Source organism: Wyeomyia smithii, chromosome 2, assembly GCF_029784165.1.
Source record: "Wyeomyia smithii strain HCP4-BCI-WySm-NY-G18 chromosome 2, ASM2978416v1, whole genome shotgun sequence".
NCBI lineage: Eukaryota > Metazoa > Arthropoda > Insecta > Diptera > Culicidae > Wyeomyia > Wyeomyia smithii.
In genome coordinates this window covers 227,368,275-227,390,306 of record NC_073695.1, presented here as the reverse complement: position 1 = coordinate 227,390,306, position 22,032 = coordinate 227,368,275, and the positions used below count along the sequence as shown (strand labels likewise).

At 40.5% G+C, this 22,032-nt stretch overlaps 4 protein-coding genes and 1 pseudogene across 4 annotated transcripts; 4 read left to right on the top strand and 1 right to left on the bottom strand.

Moving 5' to 3' along the window:
- The first annotated feature begins 365 nt into the window (after positions 1–365).
- Positions 366–5,916, top strand: LOC129724065 (exportin-5). The gene is made up of 7 exons (XM_055678666.1): positions 366–523; positions 941–1,192; positions 1,257–3,721; positions 3,783–3,986; positions 4,242–4,599; positions 4,662–4,830; positions 4,890–5,916. The coding sequence occupies exons 2-7, from the start codon at positions 1,074–1,076 to the stop codon at positions 5,256–5,258; spliced, it is 3,684 nt and encodes a 1,227-aa protein (XP_055534641.1). The 5' UTR covers positions 366–523; positions 941–1,073; the 3' UTR covers positions 5,259–5,916.
- A 345-nt stretch (positions 5,917–6,261) lies between these two features.
- On the bottom strand, positions 6,262–6,853 carry LOC129724066 (60S ribosomal protein L39). Its single transcript, XM_055678667.1, has 3 exons — positions 6,795–6,853; positions 6,588–6,691; positions 6,262–6,525 (listed from the first exon to the last, which is right to left on the bottom strand). Exons 1-3 carry the CDS (start codon positions 6,795–6,797, stop codon positions 6,477–6,479), a joined length of 156 nt encoding a protein of 51 aa, XP_055534642.1. The 5' UTR covers positions 6,798–6,853; the 3' UTR covers positions 6,262–6,476.
- A 7,159-nt stretch (positions 6,854–14,012) lies between these two features.
- Positions 14,013–16,003, top strand: LOC129720447 (uncharacterized protein K02A2.6-like; annotated as a pseudogene).
- Positions 16,004–16,883: 880 nt separating this feature from the next.
- On the top strand, positions 16,884–18,611 carry LOC129722392 (serine/threonine-protein phosphatase 2A regulatory subunit B'' subunit gamma-like). Its single transcript, XM_055675798.1, has 3 exons — positions 16,884–16,942; positions 17,021–17,121; positions 17,179–18,611. Exons 2-3 carry the CDS (start codon positions 17,067–17,069, stop codon positions 18,516–18,518), a joined length of 1,395 nt encoding a protein of 464 aa, XP_055531773.1. The 5' UTR covers positions 16,884–16,942; positions 17,021–17,066; the 3' UTR covers positions 18,519–18,611.
- Positions 18,612–19,004: 393 nt separating this feature from the next.
- On the top strand, positions 19,005–21,807 carry LOC129722005 (zinc finger protein 112-like). The gene is made up of 4 exons (XM_055675174.1): positions 19,005–19,182; positions 19,258–19,496; positions 19,571–19,613; positions 19,681–21,807. The coding sequence occupies exons 1-4, from the start codon at positions 19,154–19,156 to the stop codon at positions 21,497–21,499; spliced, it is 2,130 nt and encodes a 709-aa protein (XP_055531149.1). The 5' UTR covers positions 19,005–19,153; the 3' UTR covers positions 21,500–21,807.
- The last annotated feature ends 225 nt before the right edge of the window (positions 21,808–22,032 follow it).

Sequence of the window (22,032 nt, the reverse complement as noted above, 5' to 3'; positions counted from 1 at the left end):
TCTCGTTGCTTCGACTTTTATCACTTTTTAGCATTTTTGGTCGATATTGTTCAGCAGCTTCTTCCGGTTTCTGATCACGAATGAAAAAAAAATATTCAGATACAAGTTTAAAACATATAATGAGTGTTTAACTGAATATTTGTCCAGCTGCTCAAAACATAGCATTGCAAACAAAACAGCTCTTTGTAAATATTTTCCTCAACTGGTTGCACTAACACATTCGTACGTTAAAAGGTCTATAGGCCTGGCCCAAATACTCTTTAGCGTTTGGCCGTTGAGGTAAGCAGTCTTCCGTCAAAGTCACATTATTCCGGTGCTCATCAGCATCGCTGGCATCACTGATTATTGATGTTTTCACAAAACGCGATTTGATGGCTTTTGTGTGGTTATAATTTCCACAAGCGGTGGTGTTTTATATCGAAATATATTTAAATTGCCGCTTTTTGAACCACCTGAACCGCCCAAATTGTCCCCAAGTTACTGATAAACCTTCCGAGGAAATGATTGGTGCAAAAGTATTTCGGTAAGTAAATCGAAATTGGCCGGCCAGGAAACCTCCCATGTTTTACCCAGCACGCATCGCGCTAGGTAACGCGAGCAAAAGTCACTTTTTATTGTCCAGCAATTAAAGTTGGAGGAAAATTTCGATTCGAATTTACTCGCAGGCGGCATAGATTGCAATGCTTTCGGAAATTCAATTTTTGACGGTTTGCTGATCATTTCAGTTTTTTAACAAAATGTGCATGACACAATTTTTTTCGACGTGAAGTAAGAATAGAGGAAATTCTCAACAAATTATATATAAATTTAAATAATCTGAATCAATGCTTGTTTACTTATTTGTATTTCGTATTATGAGTTTATCATTTTGTCCCCATATTTCGCCGATTTGAATTCTTCATAGATTATGCATTAAATGAATGAATTGTGCAATTTTTAGATCTAGCTAATTTGTGAAATTAGAGTGACATAAAACGGCGTGCTTAAAGGCAACAAAAAATTGATAGTCTGCTATTGTGATCGTTGCTGCACTCTTTGGCGAAATACTGCGGACAACCAGTACCGTTCCGGCAATGGAACCGGCAAGTGAAGTGGTCGGCTTAGCCAATGAACTGGCACGAGCAGTTAAAATCACCATGGACCCGGCAGCTCCCCAGCAGGCACGAATGGACGCCTACGTTGCCTGCGAACGGTCAGTATGCAACGTTACATTGCCATTCTTATTTCAGTCAATAAAGGTAAATCATGATTTTCAGGTTTAAGGAAGTTTCTCCTCTCTGTGCACAGGCAGGACTGTTTTTAGCGACGGAAAACTACCCTTCCATTGTGCGTCATTTTGGTCTACAGCTAATGGAACATACAGTCAAGTTCAATTGGAACAACATTTCTCAACAAGAAAAAATTTTCATCAAAGAAAACTCTATGAAGATGCTCTGTGCCGGTATGGGTGAAGCGCAAGATCAGAGCGTATCGCACATCAAGGATGGTTTGTCGCGAATCATAGTTGAGATGATAAAACGTGAGTGGCCTCAGCAGTGGACTACATTGCTGGCGGAACTCAGTGACGCTTGCTCGAAAGGTGTGACTCAAACCGAACTGGTGCTTCTGGTGTTTCTTCGCCTGGTGGAAGATGTGGCATTATTGCAGACTATCGAAAGTAATCAACGACGAAAGGATATCTATCAAGCGTTAACGGTAAACATGTCGGAGATTTTCGACTTTTTCCTAAGACTCATAGAACTGCATGTGGGAGAATTTCGCAGCGCAACCTCAATCGGCGCAAAGGACAAGGCATTTGGACATAGTCGAGTTGTGCAGGTCGCACTCCTAACATTGACCGGTTTCGTCGAATGGGTTTCTATCAACCACATTATGGCCGCCAATGGAAGACTGCTGCAGATTATGTGTATATTGTTGATTGATGAAGAATTTCAACAGCCGGCAGCGGAATGTTTGCTGCAGATTGTAAATCGAAAGGGACAAATCAAGGACCGGAAGCCACTACTTCTACTGTTTGACGAAATCACAGTTGGACACTATTATCGAGCGGCCATGCAAACCGAACGCATGGGTAGTGAGTCGTACTATACGTTTCTAAAGAAGCTTATTCAATTTCTAATAGGACTGGCCGGTCAGCTAACTGGTTTATGGGGCAAAGAAGATTGTCAAATACCACGACAAAGTTTAGCAACATTTTTAGAAACGGTCCTCGTTTTCACACGCCATTCGAGCTTCACTCTTAATCACTCAGCCGCTTTGATATGGATGAGTCTGTTAAAACACGAACAACTCTCCCGTGATGCCCTGTTGCTGGAGTACATTCCGAAAGTAATAGAACTGATTGGTCCAAAGATCATTAAAGTTGGCTATCCAACTTCAAGACCGACAGAAATCAATATGCACCCGCAGACGTTCATCAGTTTGGACTACGACGGAGAGGAGGAATGGTTGATTTTTTTCTCCCGTTGCCGTACAGATTTATTGGAAATCTTTCGACAAGCTACAATTGTTGCACCATTAGTAACATTTTCATACTGTGAACAATGGCTTAATGCACGACTGCAGAAATCACGTTCGGAACAAAACACCAGCTGCAGTGTGACCGATCCGGTATACCTAGAATGGGATGCGCTTGTAAACGTATTGGATGGAGTACTCTCACGAATTCTGCTAGTTACCGAGCGTCCTTCAGTTGCCACTGGGCTTCGTCTTTTAGAGGAATGCCTCAAAGTAGAATCTACTGATCCACTTATTCTGTCGGTGCTCTTGTCCTGCATTTCCGCTCTGTTCGTGTTTCTCAGCATGTCCTCTTGCCAGATAACATCAGCCAATTGTGTCGCTATGTCCGGAGTTCAATTGTTGCCACGAGTTTTGGATAAAATATTTGCCGCATTGGTTTTTACAGTACCCGGAGAAACTCGCCTTTCCAGATCTAAGGCGGTGAAAAATCAACGACGCCATGCAGCGTCTCTTATGGTCAAAATAGCTCATAAGTATCCCTTGCTGCTGCTACCGATCTTCGACCAAATCAACACTAGCGTTCACAATCTCATTCGTCAGCAGGACCAACTTAGCAATGTTGAACAAGTGACTCTGTTAGAAGCATTGCTTCTTATATCCAATCATTTTTGCGATTACGAGCGCCAAAGTAACTTCGTGGCTGAAATTACTCGCGATGGAGTGGCTCTCTGGATGCATTTAGCTCCCTTCATAAAAAACGCACACACCTTTATAGATTTCGTCGGTCTGAATAAACCTCCAGTGCAACCTGGTAGTAATCTACCAGATCCATGCAATATCAATCGGAGCCAGATAGTGTACGCTCTCAATTTGATTCTCGGCGTAATCAAGCGATGCTCATGGCCAGATGATCCAGACCGTTGCTCTCGGGGAGGTTTCGTTGTTGCGCTGACTGAATCCGGTAATCCTATCTGCCGCAACCCGGCTACATCGCACGTTGTTCCCCTGTTGCCACATATTCTCGCCCTGATGCGAGTTCTTAACGAGCTGTGGAAACCGGATGCCATGGCTGCCCTCCATGAGTACTTCAAAAGTGCCAACGGTATGCAGGATCACGAACGGAAGCAATTGCTTGGTATTTCGCCCGTCCTGCAGGATCCACTGGATCCGAGCGTCAAACAGCCGCCGACAGCCTACGAGCGAATGCAAACGTTCCTTTCGCAAACCTTCGAACACTGCTATCATATGTTGGGAGCGACCGGTAAGTTTGACTTTTTGAATTTTTTTTAGATATTTGTTTTCATCTTTGTTTTTCGTCACAGGACCGTCTCTAGGTCGGGATTTGTATGCTCTTCCAGGCATAGCCGATGCGCTGATTGGAAGTGTTTTCGCAAGCTTAGAAAATGTTCCTGATTTTCGTCTGCGCGTTCTGGTGCGTGTCTTTTTCAAGCCGTTCGTCTACTCCTGTGCTCCTGTTTTTCATGAAACCGTTTTACTGTCCATTTTTGCCCATTTGGCCCCATTCAGTGAGTTTGTTGTTTTTCATCGGTATTTGAGGAATTTTACGCCAATTCAGTCGAATTTTGGCAGTATCTTCTAAGAATTCTGTGAAACTTTGTGAATTCGGTCACATCAGAAATTTAAGAAGCCTCTTAATTTGATTTTTAGGCGTCTCTGAAACCTTAGAGGATGTTGCCAGCTCCATAGAGGAGTTTGCGTAAAATTCTTTATTAAAAGAAGAGGAATTTTTAACAATGTTGTCGGTCTATATTCTACTACAGTGCTTACAAGACTGACCGCCCGCTGGCAATACATCACCGGACTGTACGAGTCTGGCGAGCTCGGCGAAGACATTAACGATACGCAGGAAGTGCTCGAGGATATGCTGAATCGCTCGATGACACGAGAGTACATCGACGTGCTGAAAGTTGCGCTAGTCGGCAGCACGGTAGATCCGACTGCCACCAGTGTCAATAACGAAGCCAGTATGGACCAAGACGACCAGAGCATGGATGGACCACCACAGGCACTTACTAGGGCCGCCCAGTCGGCAATGACGTCCGAAGTGATCAGCGATTTGGGTGGAAAGCTGCTGCGTAATCAATTCACCTGCACACCGATCGTAATGACGGTTTTGAGGTGAGTAAATCATGGAATAACCAACGGGATTTTAATAAGTAATTTGCAACCTATATTTTTAGCGTGCTCTCGTGGAACGATAGCAACTCAAGTCTCAAGGCAACATTCCTCAGTGGTCCGGTTATACGGTTTCTCGCTTCCGAGCAGTTGATAACGGACACGTTGGCCTCCAACATAATAATAGCGGTTTTGCAAGGGCTCCAATTGCACGGTCAGCATGAAGCCAATCAGGTAAGGCTCCCATCCTGCAACGCCGACATTAAACTAATGTCATTGAACTTACATTCCAGGCATCGTTGATAACGCTAGGCGTACAAGCGTACGAAATTCTTCGACCTAAGTTTCCCAATATTCTCGAAGTACTGCAGCAGATTCCCAACATTAGCGCCGCCGACATCCAGAAGCTGGATGAGAAGATTTCCATCTCCGCTAGCACCAAGGGTAACAAAATCGACAAGGCCAAAAAAGACCTGTTCAAGAAAATCACCTCGCACATCATGGGTCGCAGCGTTGGTCAGCACGGCAAGAAGGAAGTTCGCATTTTGAATTTGCCGCCCATTGTGCCACAAACGCCAGTGGCCGCTGGACGTAATTCGTACAATCTTATTGATGGCGGTCAAGAGACGGGCTTGGCTCATCTATTCGCCAGTCGGAGTTAGTTTTGTCCCCGTCAGTCACCTACTACTAGCTAACCTATCAAATAGGGCACTGTTGCTTAGATTTTAAAATTGTTAGGCTTTTTTTGTCAATTTCCTCAGCATCGTCCACTTTCGGTCCAAGTTTAAGTTTCTAATCTGCTTAAGGCAAATCAAACTGATTGGATGCTTGTTTATTGTGCTTCTCAGTTTATTTAAAAAAATGTTTTATTTATTATCTGTTGCTATCGAGAAAGCAAAATCTAATTTCGAACAATTGTAAATGTCAACACGAGCAGCATCTGTTTTCCATAAGTTTTGTATTTATTAATTTGAAATTTGTTACAAAGTTAAGTTGGGTGTCTTGTGTAAACTGCACCGCAATCAAATTATGAAACACAGAATTTTAGGATGAAGCCATCGCATCGTGTTAGAGATTATGGATGAATCGATTTTGTAAACAAAAGGATCAGTTAAGCGTTGGTAGTGTGGATCGTAAGGTACGAGTGAATTAGAAACGAAACCCATGCAGTTTTTTAAAGCATCGCTCTAGGAAGGCTAGCAAGAATGTATCGTAGTTATTATACATCATTGAAAGCAAACGGTGGTGCTCGTACGCCCGGGAAATAATGAATATGTAGGTGGATCATTGATAAACTAATAATAATCTCTATTATTATCAGTCATAGCATTAATAAACCGAAATATTCCTTTCAGTTCCCAATTTTCGAGTTCCAGACTCCTCATGTCGAATTCGTTTTTGTGGTAGTGTTACACCGTTTCTGCAGCTGGAAAAAGAACAACCGAAGTTTCACTCAGCTGTAATTTTCCTTGTAAAATGACATGATTATTTGTTTACAAATTACATCATTTGCGCGCTATACGGAGCTGAATAATAAAACCAAAAATAATATGTAATTCTGACACAGCTGCACCGAAAATCGAATTCGACGAAATTTTATAATTTTGCGTTTTATTAGTATGTACCTAGCCAAAAAAAAACTCGTTCAGCACAAGAAAAAACACATTTCACTTCAACGATACGCTGCTATTTATTGATGAAAACCCCGCATATTTGACATCCGAACTTTCAATCATTATTTAAACACTTTTTCCTGCTTCAAGATTCGATTTCACATAGCACCGATGGTGATGCTCAAAACAGCCTCCCTTGGCAGAAATATGTGCCGAATAAAAACCAACGCAGAGAATCCAGAAACCAACAGCCGTCCCGCAATTTGCTTACAGCTTTAGCTTGGTACGTCTCCAGTGACGGCGCTTGGCATTGTAGCTGTAAAAAGGAATACAAGTTGATAAAGCGCTGTAAATCTTATAGCTCCATAAAAAACTTACCGGATCGTGTTGCCTGTACGCATCCTAATCCATTGTGGAATGGGTCTGTTTTGCTTGAGCTTTTTAGCCAGCTTCTGCTTGATTCTGAAGGTTTTGTGGGCCGACTGAAATAAACGTAAGCGTTAAATGAACAACAGCGTTAATTTTCAAACACTTTAATCAATCAAAATTGAAAAAACACTGGTGTAAACATAAATTTTAGCTCACCATTTCGATCCGATGTGTTCTTTTCGTTTCGAAATTACGGAAAAGAGAGTGTCAAAGAAGCGGAAGTAGACGAACGCAGTTTCGCTTGCATGACATGACAAACGCAATCTCTATTTTATGCTCTGCAGGGACACCTAGCGGCGGAGAAAATAAGGTTGCGCTGGCGTTCTGTAGCAGCTTGTGAAAAAGTAAAGGTGAAGAGTGTCGAGTAGTTTTAGTCAGTGTCAATGTTTATATAGAGTCGCGCGAAGAGAGAATCTATCGTTTCGGCAACACAGTTTTTGTGCCGTTTGTTGCCAAGAACTATACAGTTCTGTTTTTCACCATGCATAAGCGGATATCGTTTTTTGAAATTCTTCACAAGGTACACAGTTTTGAAAGATTACACCGGTGATGTTTTGTTAAATTTAAGGCAACCAGTGTACAGGTTTAATGTTGGATTAAAATGTGTAAGTAAAACTTCGGAAAAACACATATTCTTTATTACGCTCAATTACAACATTTTTCATCCACTCCTAACATTATCACCTTGTTTCTTTACATTGCTCGATTGGTACCCTCGTTTGACACTGATTTGGTTCCTTAGGTTTCATCTTTGCGGGACTCTTATAAACATAGACTCTGCTTTAATTTATATTTAGTATATTTTGCCAGTATAGAGATGAGTGACTTTTCACCTACACAAAACGCGTAAACCCGTGTAAAGTTGCTTTTGTTTCCTCCAAACTGTAAATCATCGCATCTCATTGCTTCGACTTTTATCACTTTTTACCATTTTTGGTCGATTATGCTCAGCAGCTTCTTCCGATTTCTGATCACGAATGAAAATATTTATTCATAAACAAGTTTAAAACACAGAATGAGTGTTCAACTGAATATTTGTCCAGCTGCTAAAAACATAGCATTGCAAACAAAACAGCTATTTGTAAATATTTTCCTCAACTAATGGCACTAACACATTCGTACGTGAAAAGGTCTATTGCGACTTTTATGCCAAATTGGACTACCCCGAAATAAACGATTATCACAGTCGAATCTCGCACACGATTTCGCAGTTAGGGGTGATGGGTATCGATACTCGAAACGCTTGACAGAAATATGTTATTATATAGACAAAGACACTCCATCATGACTGCTACCTTGGTAGGTTAATAAGAAACCACTACAGCAATGGTCAGTGCTTGATACCTATATTTATATTATTAAAGTATACTTGAAACCATGAGGTCTGGTATCGATACAATGACAATTGATAAAGTATCGATACTCAGTATCACCCAATCAATCATGTAACACTTAGTTTTGTTTTGATATTCAACCTAATTTTTAACTAAAGCTGCTCAAAAATATATACTTAATGTTGCAAATGAAAAACAAAACAAACAATGAACCCAAAAAACTGCAACTGCGCTACTGAGGTGTCAATTTGATAGAGCGTAATAAGAAATTGGGCAATGAATGATTATCACAGATGTCTAATTAGTCATGCAAGGGGCAATATTTAAATAAGAATTATCGAAACGTTGCTGATAAACTGACAGTCAGGCTCACTTCCAATGTTTATTTTTGTTGTTCTCGCAATACTGCAACCATCTCAGCCGGCACGGCTCTGTCAGTGTTTACAAAAACAAATACATTGAAATCATTCACGCAGTCCATGTTGTGTGAACACGCAATTCTCGACTACTTTGTGATAAGGTCGTATGTCTAAACGTAAACAAAACGAGTTAGAGATGATTTGTGCTTGTGAAGCACAAGGAATATAACTCTCACTCGTTTTGTTTACGTTTAGACATACAACCTTATCACAAAGTAGAGAATTGTTCTATGTGTTTGAAAAATTAGAAGAAAGTTCGGCAGTCGGAAGTCCGACTTCCGAACTTCAATTTAGTGCTGGCGCCACAATATGGTTTTCGGCGCGCTAAAAATACCTTAGTTATTTATCGATTAATTTATTCGCTGTTGCTCACTCGCTCTTTCTTACGAAAGACTTGTTACTTTTTCACCCATATTAATTTTGTCACTTGATTAGATCATACCATCAATAGATATTGGTGGTTTCTGGAACCAACAAATATTTGATTAAAATTTAATCACAGACTAACAGACGTAACACTGGAACTTAGCTCCATCGCCACAAAGAACGATCATTTCAAATTTCCAATCAAATTAAGGTCATCGCGCGATAACACCATCTAAGGCGTTGTGATGCAATCTCATACATATTTTGTGGTTCCCAACTTGAAACAAGCACGTATGCTAGCGCTGGTGTCGGAAAACAAGACGCAGCACGAACACGACAGTAGAGGGTGCTAGTGTTACTAACGTAAAGTACTGGTGTTATCCGAATGATGATTTTATTGAAAATTTGTTCGAAGTGTTATGTCTGTTAGTCTGTGGTTTAATGGTTGAGGAATTTGACTGTAGATTGTTTAGAACAGTGGTTCCCAACCGAAGATCCGTGAGGCTCATCTAGGGGGGCCATGAAGTTCTTGGTAAATTTGACGAGTAACTAAAAGTTGTTTCCAGATATCTCTGTAAAGGCAGATTTTCAACTCTTCTGCGTACATGAAAAAATTAGACTTGAAAAACGGTATGAGACTGGAAAACGCAGCTTCATATTGCAGAACCTGCATCTAAAATTCTTTTGGAGGGCCGCGAAGCTCTCTGTGCTCTGCAAAGGGGGCCGCGGAGTCAAAAAGGTTGGGAACTACTGGTTTAGAATCTATATTTTGTCAATGCAGATTCGTTTTGTCTCCATTTTCGTTTCCACCTTGCATTTTTATCTGCATCAGCATATTTTCAGTGCGAAAATTATATTCACAATGGTGATATACACAACGACCTTATGCGAACATTGAATTATCTTGAAGGCCCAATCTTGATAAAACAAAACCAGTGGTGGGCACCATTCCGCTAATTCGCTAATTAGCGACGCTAAAATTCAGTTAGCGATTTAGCGATTTCGCTAATTTTTGAGCTGGTTAGCGAAACTGTTAGCGTCGCTAAAATTTTGGCCTTCGAAACGCTAATCGCTAATTCGCTAAATTTTGTGGAGAAGCGACAACAGAAATATATAGAAAAACTGTGGATTGCTGATGGCGTACGTAAATTGCTTCGAAATATGAACATACTTTACTGCGAAAGTTACTTTTTGTCAGTTTTTTTACCCTAGAATGGAGTTCCAGTTATCGTACAAGCCACAGGAGCATTTTGAAGAACAAGCACAAGGTCCCCGATCAGAAAGACAAAACAAAAATGTAACAGAAGCTGTTAGTTTGTTATACAAAAAACCTTTCAGGTTGTGTTTCAAATTAGATCCCGTTAGGTGTTAAAATAACAGAAATTATAACAATAAATATTCTACTAATATCAAACCCATATCAAGTTTTGTTACTAACGTATCAGCTTTCTAACAAAATGAGATAACATATGGAACAGTATAATAACAACCATTGTTATAAACTACAGGTTTTGATAGAGACGAAAAAAATGTGAGATTTGTCTCAAAACAACTTTGTTTATATTTTATATTATATTTTGATATCAAAAGCATATGGGAAAATACAAAATCGTATCAAATTATGTTATTTGTATCTCGTGTTGATAGAATTTTGTAATTTTCTTGTTATGCTCTTCTGATCGGGTCTAGATTGAATTTTTGGCACACCAAGAACTTTGGTAAATTGCAATGCGCTTGAAATTATGAGAACTTTGGTTCTACTTTTTCGATTCAGATAATAATTGAATTTTCATGAAAACATTCCTAAGAGTATCTATTTTTAATGCAAGCTAAATAACTTTTGTTATTCTTGTTCTTACAAAATCAAATATGAATACCGTTTCGTGAACCTCTTACTGTAAATAGCTTTAAAAAGTAATTGTTTTCGTTTGTTTAACCAAAACAGATCAAAGTGGTCCAAATCTTACAAAACATGAGCAATAAATATAGTGATAAGACTATTTACATATTAAAAAGTTAACGATTAGCGATTAGCGAAAGTTCCGCTAATGTGGGTTTAGCGTTTAGCGATTATCGAGCTAAATTTTCCGGTTAGCGACTTAGCGATTAGCGTCGCTAAATTTTCGGTTAGCGGTGCCCACCACTGAACAAAACAATAGAGTTTCAGCTCCAAATTCTAACACCAGCAAGCCTTCACGAACTCACGAAGAACAGGAATTGGGTTGTTTAGCTATATCAGTTTTTTATGTTATCTGAAAGATCTGCATTTTCTTAGTAAAACGTGATTTAAAAAAACTTTCTATCGTTGGTCTTCGCTTTTTAAATCACGATTTAAAACTGCTCAAATTCTTCTCGAAATTGCTACAATGACAGTTCGCCCATATACAAACTGTCATTGTAGCGATTTAGAGCGAATTTTTATTCTTCATTAAAAAATCGAAGGATAATGATATGAAGTTTTAAAAAATCACGTTTTGCTCAGAAAATTACACTCTTTCAGATGCTATATGAATATCGGGAATCCGTGAATAGCTAAACAACCCAATTCATGTTCATAAAAAAATATAATTCGCGTGTAAAAATTTGAATCAAAATACATTAAAACACTAACGACATCTGTCTTGTAGCTCCCCAGTTGCACTGCATAAATGTTGTCATATTCATGTTTTATCGACATTAGTGCTAGTGACATGAGCGCTACGTAGCGGGAGCATTACCACTTACGTTCAAAATTACGGTTTCAAGTTTTTATACATCCACAGACTAAAAAACACAACATCTCGAACAAATCTTTTATAAATTCATCGTTCGTGTAATGGAATAGTCAAGTAAGCCTTGACGTGCTGTCAAGGCTATGAAATAGCAGCTGTGAAAAATTATATTCATTCTGATTCCAACCACCAAAGAAACTAGACTATTAAAGTAGAACTTAACAGTTATTAGTAGTTTATATTATCTTGAAGAACACAACATATTTTGGCGACGAGGATATTCAAGTCACCTCCGGAAGCATTTCCTCCAGTTCCTCTTTTTGAAGACTTCAAGCAAACAGCGAATTCAAAAATGTCAGACCAGGATTTTCGTAACGCGATTATACGGCTCACGGAATTGATTGCTACCCAGCAGCAGCAGATTGCGGATCTCAAACGGACGAACGCCAATCCGACTGGTAGTGAACGAATCATCGAGTCTCTCGCAACTGGAATCGACGAGTTCCGGTACGACCCTGACGGCGGAATATATTTTGAATCATGGTACGCTCGTTTCGAAGACGTTTTTAAGGAAGACGTAAAACAGTTGGACGAGAACGCGAAAGTAAGGTTACTTCTACGCAAGATTGGCACGCAGTTCCACGAACGCTACGTGAACAGCATCCCGCTGAAGCACCCCCGAGAGTTCAAGTTGGAAGAAACCACCACGAAATTGAAGAAACTTTTCGGGCGTCAAACTTCTTTATTCAACGCTCGCTATCAGTGTCTCCAGTACATGAAGAACGACGCTGATGATTATTCTTCGTATGCTGCTTCAATCAACAAGCACTGTGAAGCATTTCAGTTATCAAAGCTCTCTAACGATCAATTCAAAGCGCTCCGGTTCGTTTGTGGTCTCCAGTCACCACGCGATGCGGACAACCGCACACGATTGATAGGCAAGTTAGAAGTAGAAGAATTCGCACCCGCCGTCGGTGATGGAGCTGGGACAATTCTGACGCTGGAAAACCTGGTGGAAGAATGCAATCGGATCATCAATGTTAAACAGGACACCAAAATGATCGAGAAAAGTGGAAACGACAAGCACGTCAACGCTATCGCTCATCATCCGAAACCTGCTAGCAAGAAGGAGATTCCGAAAACACCCTGCTGGTTGTGTGGAGACCCGCACTATGTCAGGGAGTGCTCTTATCAAAACCGTTATTGCAGCAAGTGCAAGAAGAAGGGTCACAAGGAAGGCTATTGTTCCTCCGCTGAGCACCAGGCGAAGGTTTTTTCTCGCACATCGATCCCTCAGATGCATACCTCCAAGTGGAAGTCGAAAAAGAATTCCGTAAGATGCTGACCATCAACACTCATCAAGGATTGTTCCAGTACAACCGTTTGCCACCCGGAGTCAAATCCGCCCCTGGTGCTTTCCAGAGAATCATCGATAGTATGGTAGCCGGCATTCCAGGTGTCAAACCATATCTTGACGACATCATGATTGCTGGAAAAACTCAAGTTTCTCACTTCCACAGATTCAATTCCTGGGTCACATCATTGACAAAGATGGTCTCCACCCTGATCCTGAGAAGACGCGCGCCATTTCCCTGGCATCCCCCGAAGAACATTTCGCAGCTGCGATCTTATTTGGGAGCAATCAACTACTATGGACGATTCGTTGGCCAAAAGAAAGAGCCTCGTGCGCCACTGGACCGTCTGCTGAAGAAGGACGCTCGCTGGGATTGGACCGCCGAATGCCAGAGGTCTTTCGAACGTTTTAAGACAATTCTCCTTTCCGATTTGTTGCTGACTCACTACGATCCAGATAAGGAAATCATCGTTGCAGGTGACGATTCTAAGGATGGTTTGGGTGCAGTAATTATGCATCGTTTTCCGAACGGCGCTGTCAAGGCCATCGCACACGCTTCAAGGTCACTGACACCAGCTGAACAGAACTATGGACAGATCGAGAAGGAAGCACTGGCGCTTATTTTTGCAGTTACCCGTTTTTACAAAATGGTTTTCGGACGTAGATTCACTCTTCAAACCGACCACAAGCTGTTGCTGAAAATATTTGGAAGCAAGAAGGGTATTCCAGTTTACACCGCAAATCGCCTACAACGCTGGGCATTCACGCTGATGCTTTATAACTTCGACATCCAGTTCGTGCCGACTGCAAGTTTTGGTCACGCTGATCTCCTGTCACGCCTGATGAGTTCAAACAGTAGACCGGACGAAGACTACATCATCGCTGCTTTGCAAATCGAATTGGATGTGAAAGCGATCCTCGACGACTCCATCTCTGCTTTACCGGTCACATCTGAAATGATAGTCAAGGAAACAAGTCGTGATCCAGTCCTACAAGAGGTAATCCAGCACATCCATCAAGGTTGGCCGCAAACTGCAACTCAACTACAGGATCCAGCCATTCGTCAGTTTTTCACCAGACGAGATAGCCTGCAGATCGTTCAAGATTGTATAATGTTTGGTGATCGGGTCGTTATTCCAGCACGTTTCCGTAAGCGCATCATTCGTCAATTGCATCGAGGACATCCTGGAATGAATCGCATGAAAGCGTTAGCTACAAGCTTCGTTTACTTGCCAAACATAGACGACGACATAGAAACTTGTGTTCGACATTGCAGTTCCTGTGCCGAAGCCGCCAAATCCCCGAGAAAAACCGATCTGGAGTCCTGGCCGATTCCTTCGAAACCCTGGGAGCGCATTCACATCGACTACGCTGGCCCCGTGAATGGTTACTACTATTTGGTTATCGTCGACGCTTACTCAAAATGGCCCGAAGTTTTCCGCACTCGCAGTACAACAACGACAGCAACACTGGAAATTCTTGAAGAAACCTTCGCAAGGTATGGAAATCCATGAACCCTGGTGTCAGACAACGGTTCCCAGTTTACCAGTTCAACATTCAAACAGTTTTGTGAAGCAAACGGAATCTGTCACCTGACTATAGCTCCGTATCACCCGCAGTCGAATGGACAGGCTGAAAGGTTTGTTGACACACTGAAGAGGGGACTCAAGAAGCTTGTCAAGGGGGAAAACACGGCCACATTCCAGCATCCCCAGATTTTCTTATCTACGTACCGCTCAACCCCGAGTCTAAACTTGCCTGAAGGAAAGTCATCTGCTGACCTGTTCCTAGGAAGATCGATCCGTACAACACTCGATCTTGCCCAAGTAACACACGTTGGTATAGAATAGTTGACGTTACCTATTCCATGACATCAATATCACCAGAAAAGCGCAAAACATGAAAGCTAGTAGAACAAGTACCGATAATTGCATGAAAGCAAGCCAACGTGATATAATTAAGTGACAAAATACATCTCGAGTACTAATGCGGCAATGCGCAAATCTATTGCTATGACAACTGTTAACCAGCGCATGCGCAAATGTGTTGTGTCTGCGCAGTGCAACTAGATCGGCAATTTCTTTTTTCAGTGGCAGTTTTAATTGATTATAAAATGATGACAAAAAATAATATTCAACCATTCAAAAAGAGTTGTTTCTTTCGCTTGGATATTGAAATTGTTTTCGCATAGCTTCAACGTTATCTGAATATAAAATCTAACAAAACTAGAAAACGTTGTTAGATATACAATAACAAAAATCTGAAGTGATATTGGTTACACTGCAAGGGTTTTGTTTATCTTTGGATGGCGCGTCAAAACCGCTCCAAATAAATATAGAAATCGTTCATATAATTTCAATATTAATTTGATCACGTAATTTTAAGTTAGTTGTAAATGCTACGACTACTGTACTAAGGAAAAGCATTTTACAGGTACGTAGTGTTGTTATTGGATTGTGTAATGTCTTACGAAAAGACCAAGTGATAGTGATTTCATTCTTGAACTCATGTTATTAAAAACATCTCCAAAACCAGAAATAACGAGCTTGTTTTCGAAATGCGGTTGTATTACTGATGAAAAAAACAACTTCAAACACAATATAATAAGACAAGTTTTCAATTGCGATTGTAGTACACTTATATGACTACTTTCGTTGTTACTAATTTTCTAACATGTTTTGTGTGTTACTTGGGTGTCAAGCCACAGATTTCAAGCCCAACTGAAGTAAACACGAAACAAAACACTCAGTTCAACAGACGCAACAACACCATCAAACGGGAGTTCGAAGCAAATGATCTGGTCGTCGCAGAGGTACACCAACGCAATGCAGCCAAGTGGATTCCTGGAACGATTGTGGAGCGCAAAGGCCGAGTAAACTACAACGTTCTGTTGGATACTGGACGTCTCATTTGCTCGCACACAAATCAGTTGAAGCAACGTCATGGCGATTGCGACAGTTCTCCAGTATTACCAAACATGCCGCTCTCTATGCTGTTGGATGAATTCAACCTCCAACGAGTGAGGCCCGCTGTTTCTGAGATTCCAGATGAACCAGCTGCCCCTGTAGTTGAAGAAGCTTTTCCAATCATACCTGGAGGTGAATCAGATGACGATTTCCAGGATGCAGAGTTAGCCAGTAGCCGTTCCTGCCCAGCCAGACCGTCCAGTTCGAAATCGTAGGGTCCCAAATTGGTTGGACCCCTACGATCTCTTCTAAAGAGGGAGATGTAATGGAATAGTCAAGTAAGCCTTGACGTGCTGTCAAGGCTATGAAATAGCAGCTGTGAAAAATTATATTCATTCTGATTCCAACCACCAAAGAAACTAGACTATTAAAGTAGAACTTAACAGTTATTAGTAGTTTTTATTATCTTGAAAAACACAACAGTTCGCATGATTCCAGTACTTTACGATAGCAACACTAGCACCATCTGCTGTCGTGTTCACGCTGCATCGTGTATTTCGACATCAGCGCTAGCGTTACTGCATGTGTCAAATAGGGAACCACAAAATATGTATGAGATTGCATGACAGCGCTTCAGACGATGTTGTCGCGCGATGACTGTTTTTCGATTAGAAATTCGATATGATCGTTTTTTTTTTGTGGCGATGAAGCTAGGTTCCAGTGTTACGTGGTAGCCTGTGACACATCCTTTGTAAAAAAGACGCCCTCCCCACTTGGTTTACAAATTTTCGACTCGTTTACATGATCACAATTTTGTTTTACCTGACTACAATTCTCCTCAATCTGCAGGTGTTACCTTTCTTGTTCATTCGGCTCTGATTTTGACAGTTCGTTGGGCCCATCAACGTTATTTTTTTCTCCGAGTATTTCTAGTGATAAACATTAGGATAAACATTTTCAATAATATTAAATTACAGCAACATTTCAGAAAATAATGCTGTGAACTAGGATTGTGAATCAGTAAACAAGTGGTATGTTTTCCGCAAAGTGTTTTGCTGAATCATGAAGAGACAGTTCAGTGTCTAATACTACAGAAAAATACACCTTCCTCCTCACCTTTCTTTTATTCTCATTGATTACTCATTATTCGAGGCTGAAGTTGTCAATCCCTTGGTTTGAAAAATTTCAACTATATTTCGAAATGAATCTTTCAAGTAAATAACAAACAAAATTATGATCGCAATCAAAACAATATGATTTCGTATTTATTTTTTTTCAATCGTCTTTTGTAGAAAAATAAAGTTTAACATTGGTTTCAATTCTTTGCTGATTATAAAAATGAATCTTTTTAGAGAAAAGTTACTCTCTAACCTTGATAAAAAGGGATGTGATGGTAAGTGAGATAGATTTACTAGAAAGGATTCTCATAGCTCTGTTTTGGTTTCTTTAGAAATTCGCCAACAATTGCCCTTTCAAACGGACGATGAAATCGAGGATATACTTTTTCAACGATACCGACAGGATATGGGCAATAGTAATGCAAACATCAAACATGTCGTAGAAAAAAGCAAATTAACGGAATCATACCGCTTCATACCACAATTTCATTTCGAACTGCCGAAAAACACCGATAGTTTAGCTCAAAAACTTCGCGAAGAAGCTAGAACACTATTTCTGCAAAAGCGTAGCAAAGAACTGTTAGATAATAACGAATTGAAACTTTTGTGGAGTTTACTGGAGAAGCACCACTCGCCCCCGTTGATGGGTGACGAACAGTACATAAACTACGACAATTATTGCAAAGTGGCAGCTATCGCCGGAGAAAAATTCAAACGGTATCTAACAGCGTCCACTTTTGCACGCCTGGTCGTTGCCAGCAGCTATCCGGGGAAGATCAGCGTTATGTCCCTATTCAATTACGCCATGCGAAAGGTTTGGCTACAGCAGACCAGGATTGGTTTATCACTGTACGATTATACTGGACAAGGCTATCTAAACGAGTCGGACTTGGAGTCATACATTTTGGAACTAATTCCAACGTTTCCTCAACTTGAGGGTTTAGAGAAATCATTCCACAGCTTTTACGTGTGCACCACAGTGCGGAAATTTTTCTTCTTTCTGGATCCGCTTCGAACAGGAAGAATTCGAATACGCGATATTCTGACATGCAGTTTTTTAGATGATTTGTTGGAATTGCGCGATGAGGAAATACCAAAAGATGCGCAAGAGATGAACTGGTTCTCAGCTCCTTCGGCACTCAGTGTATACGGTCATTATTTAAACTTGGATAAAGATCACAACGGAATGTTGAGCAAAAAGGAACTTATCGGCTATGGCTCGGGAACGCTCACTCCCATCTTCTTAGATCGAGTGTTCGCCGAATGTCTCACCTACGATGGGGAGATGGATTATAAAACTTATCTTGATTTTGTGCTTGCCTTGGAAAACCGATCAGAACCACAGAGTTTACATTACCTATTCCGAATCTTGGATGTAGAACACAAAGGTTACTTAACTGCATTTACTTTGAATTATTTTTTCAAAGGAATCCAGGACGAAATCTCTGCTCATCGAGCAGAGCCAGTCAACTTCGCCGACATTAAGGATGAGATATTCGACATGGTGAAACCGGTGGATCCAACGCGAATAACGCTAAAGGATTTGATCAACAGTGGCCACGGGGAAACTGTGGTGTCCATTCTGATCGAATTTCATAAATTTTGGGCCTATGAAAACCGAGAGGTGATGGTTACTGATTCGACTGCTACCGAAGAGACGCACAACTTATGATACCTGGCTAGCGGTCGAAAGTTGGAGGAAGAGAAATCTACTGCTTTTTGAACAAAATGCAATCTTTTTTAAATATAGCTTTTGAACAAACTATGCTCGCTTTTCGTTTCTCATTGTTTGCGCTGCATTTCGATCTAGAATACTCGGTCTGATTGAAGATTCTTACAGCTTAAATTACAAAACAGAGAAAACATTCCTTCATCATTGTTCGATAAATAGAAATAGAAATTGTTTCTTAAAGAAATTCCATACCACAAATGGATTTCATAAGCTGCATAAGCGCGAACTATGTTATGCGGTCTGTGCATATTACCCCAACATCTGATGTCGTGTTAACACGGCGAATAAAGGACTTATACGAAATATATTTCAAGGCTGCGAATGAGCTATTAACGATAGTAGATAAATCATTAGCAACATTTTCCACCTCACTTCAAGAACAACTTTTCTGTTTTTCTGGCATCTCTGTCAGTCAGTACAAAAATTTGTCGGAGTTGGATGTCTGTATGTAAAGTATGTAGTGCTTCGATTGGGTTGTTTTATTTGTAAATCTTGTGAAAATGATATAGAAATTATAACCGTATTATTTGTTGATTGAAGATTAAAATCATTCTCTTCAAAACCACTAAATTTCGATGGCTGGTGTACGAAATTTACCAGAGAAGTAAATTGAATAAAGTAACAAGTGGTTTGCGATTGTTTAGCTCGAAAATATTGTTGTATATAATATAATGTCCAGTCGAAACAAACATATGAATGCCAAATACATGCGCCGCCACCGGGAACGTATGCGTGAGTTGAAGGAAAAAATGGGGATTATAAAGATTAAGAAGCTTCCCAAGACACCAGCCGAACGGAGCAGACGGTATCGTCAAAGAAAACGAGAAACTGCATTGTTGCTGAAACATACCGATACTTCTATCTTTGAAATGGACAAACCGGAAGGACACATGTATGGAATAGTTCGGTGTAATTCAGGTTAGTAATTGGCCATAGTCTCGAGCATATTTGTGCACCAGAAATTGTACTGTTTATTTTTGCTGTGTTTGCAGATTACCCCTTGATTACGAAGGAAATAATAACCGTTCCAGATTTGTAAGTAGTAATAACCGAATGTGAAATGATGATCGGAATAACAAAATATTTGAACTCTGATTCACAGCATTACGGATCAACCGGAGTCGTATTGTCGGTTCTGCTGTTCGTCCAATAATTTATCGTCTATTTTTCCCACTGCTGGAGCTCCTGAGGAAAGCATTATAAACTTACTGCGTGAGCTAATTGATATTAGTTTGTCCGTAGAGTTGGATTTTCCATCCGCAATTTGCGGCCATTGCTCTTCGAAGTTACAAACATTTGATGAATTTAGACGAAAATGTCAGGCTTATCACGACGAAATGAGGCGAAGACGAGCACAACAAGAATTATGTATGCTGACCAACGTCAAGAATGAGGTTCTGTCTGACTGTGAAGACAAGATTGGATACCCGGTGGTAGTGAAGGAAGAGTTTATTATCGAAGATGCACCTTCTTCATGTACTATCAATAACGACGTTTTCGTGCAGAAGAAAATAGCAACTGTTGATGAACTCAGCTGTTTTGGGGCTAGAATAGAACAAATAAAGATTGCAGAAAAATGCGACGACGATGAACAGCATGCGTTATCCATGGCTGTTAACACGAAGAAAAAAGTTTTTGATATTGAGGGGAACAATGAAGTAATGGTAATGGTGAAGGAGGAACCAATTACCACAAATGAATGTGATGTAAATTCAACCAACAATAACTTTTTGTTCAAGCCTGTGATTTTTGGAAAAGAAGACTCCCTTGAACGCAATAGAACAAAGACAAAATCAACGTCAAAAAAGCCAAAGAAGAATGACGATGAAAAACGCGACTTTCGCTGTAAACTTTGTGGTAAATTCTATACAAGCAAAGAACGCATAGATTTTCACATGGAAAAACACATTGACTCGAAAAGTCGACGATGCCGCAATTGCCTCAAAAGCTTTGAATCTGTACACGGTTTAAGGATTCACGCAAGGCGTAGTTACACTTTAAAATCTTTTCCATGCCAGTACTGTGATGTTCTTTTCCCTTCGAAAGGAGAACTTCTCGCGCACGAGTCTTGCTGTGATAAGAGTGATTACGAAAACAAAGCGGAGTCTTTTTCGGACCCATCAAAGTCTATAAAATGCACTGTCTGTTGGAAAACTTGCTATACTCCACGTGGTTTATTAGCGCACATGCGACTACATGAAGCAAAGTTCCAATGTGACTCTTGTGGAGTCGATCTACCCTCCCCTTCATTGCTTAAAGCTCATTACGATCGATACCATGCGGGAGGAGCTAAGTTGATAGCCTCGACCGTAAAGTGTGAACCCTGCCAACGCACCTTCATAGATGCCAGTGCGTATCGAAGTCATCACACTCGATTTCACGACAATCAACAAAATAATGTATCCCGCAAACTTGATGAAAGAAAACCTTACGAATGCCACCACTGCGGTAAGCGCTTCTGGTCCATTAACACCATCCGTTATCATGTGCTTGTCCACCGCATATACCGAGACTGTGATCAATGCTCCGATAGCTTTCGCACTAAGACTGAACTGCGCAGTCATAAGCTAACCACCCATCCAGTGTACTGCGAGTTTTGCTCCAAGCCGTTCTTTTCCGAAAAGGCACGCCGATCGCACTGTAATAAACAGCACGGGATGGTGCACGTTCGGCAGCTGGTGAACGATGGTTGTAACGTGATCAAAATTAGCTACACGTGGCGCAAGATTACCTACCGATGTGCTCTGTGCGATCAAGACTTCGGTCAGTTTCGCCAGCTAAGTGATCACTTTGGGAAGCGACATCCTGGGGCGAAAGTAAAAATCCGCTGCACTTACTGCAATAAAGACAGTGTTTCTCAGATTGGCTTTATTGGACACGTTACAAGAAACTGTGGTCAAACACCAAAGAAAATGCGGTGATCTAATAGATTCGATTTGAAGCGAATCATACAAATTAGTCAGTGGGGTACTTGTAGTGTAGGTAAATCATTTATAAATACCTAAGGTAAATACGACTGACAACAGTCTCATTAGGAACAGATAGATAAACCATTGGTCGACTAAATACCAAAAATGAAAATTATCTTCAGCAAGCTGTTAACAATTTTGCAACTATTTGTAATTGAATATAATCATCCGCAGTTATTGCAAACAACTTTAATTGAGTTAAGATTTTTGTTTGGTTTCTTTATTGATTTTTTCAAATAAAATTTTATTTTTGAGCCGTTTCTCAGCTTGTTTTATTATAGAAAAACACAAAAAAATCTCGAAAGAGTGAGGGGGGATGAAATTGGTGACTTCCGCACCGGATGCAAAAGTCCTACTCGACGCCGCTGTCATAATTTATGCACCCTTGTGAAAAATTTTGAAGGAAAAACATCATAATTAATGTTTGGTGATCTGCAGTTTCGTAGTGTGGGACTTCTGATCTCAAGAATTTTGTTTATTCACTT

What these genes read in the sequence shown, in the direction of transcription:
- LOC129724066 (XM_055678667.1), bottom strand. An exon ending in CGTACAGGCAACACGATCCG is followed by an intron (nt 6,526 to 6,587) that starts GTAAGTTTTTTA and finishes TCCTTTTTACAG; the next exon opens with CTACAATGCCAAGCGCCGTC.
- LOC129722005 (XM_055675174.1), top strand. Translation starts at nt 19,154, where the DNA reads ATGGCTGGTGTACGAAATTTACCAGAGAA. An exon ending in AATAGTTCGGTGTAATTCAG is followed by an intron (nt 19,497 to 19,570) that starts GTTAGTAATTGG and finishes CTGTGTTTGCAG; the next exon opens with ATTACCCCTTGATTACGAAG. An exon ending in ATAATAACCGTTCCAGATTT is followed by an intron (nt 19,614 to 19,680) that starts GTAAGTAGTAAT and finishes TCTGATTCACAG; the next exon opens with CATTACGGATCAACCGGAGT.
- LOC129722392 (XM_055675798.1), top strand. Translation starts at nt 17,067, where the DNA reads ATGAATCTTTTTAGAGAAAAGTTACTCTCTAACCTTGATAAAAAGGGA. An exon ending in TGATAAAAAGGGATGTGATG is followed by an intron (nt 17,122 to 17,178) that starts GTAAGTGAGATA and finishes TGGTTTCTTTAG; the next exon opens with AAATTCGCCAACAATTGCCC.
- LOC129724065 (XM_055678666.1), top strand. Translation starts at nt 1,074, where the DNA reads ATGGAACCGGCAAGTGAAGTGGTCGGCTTAGCCAATGAACTGGCACGA. An exon ending in GCCTACGTTGCCTGCGAACG is followed by an intron (nt 1,193 to 1,256) that starts GTCAGTATGCAA and finishes CATGATTTTCAG; the next exon opens with GTTTAAGGAAGTTTCTCCTC. An exon ending in TGCCCATTTGGCCCCATTCA is followed by an intron (nt 3,987 to 4,241) that starts GTGAGTTTGTTG and finishes ATTCTACTACAG; the next exon opens with TGCTTACAAGACTGACCGCC.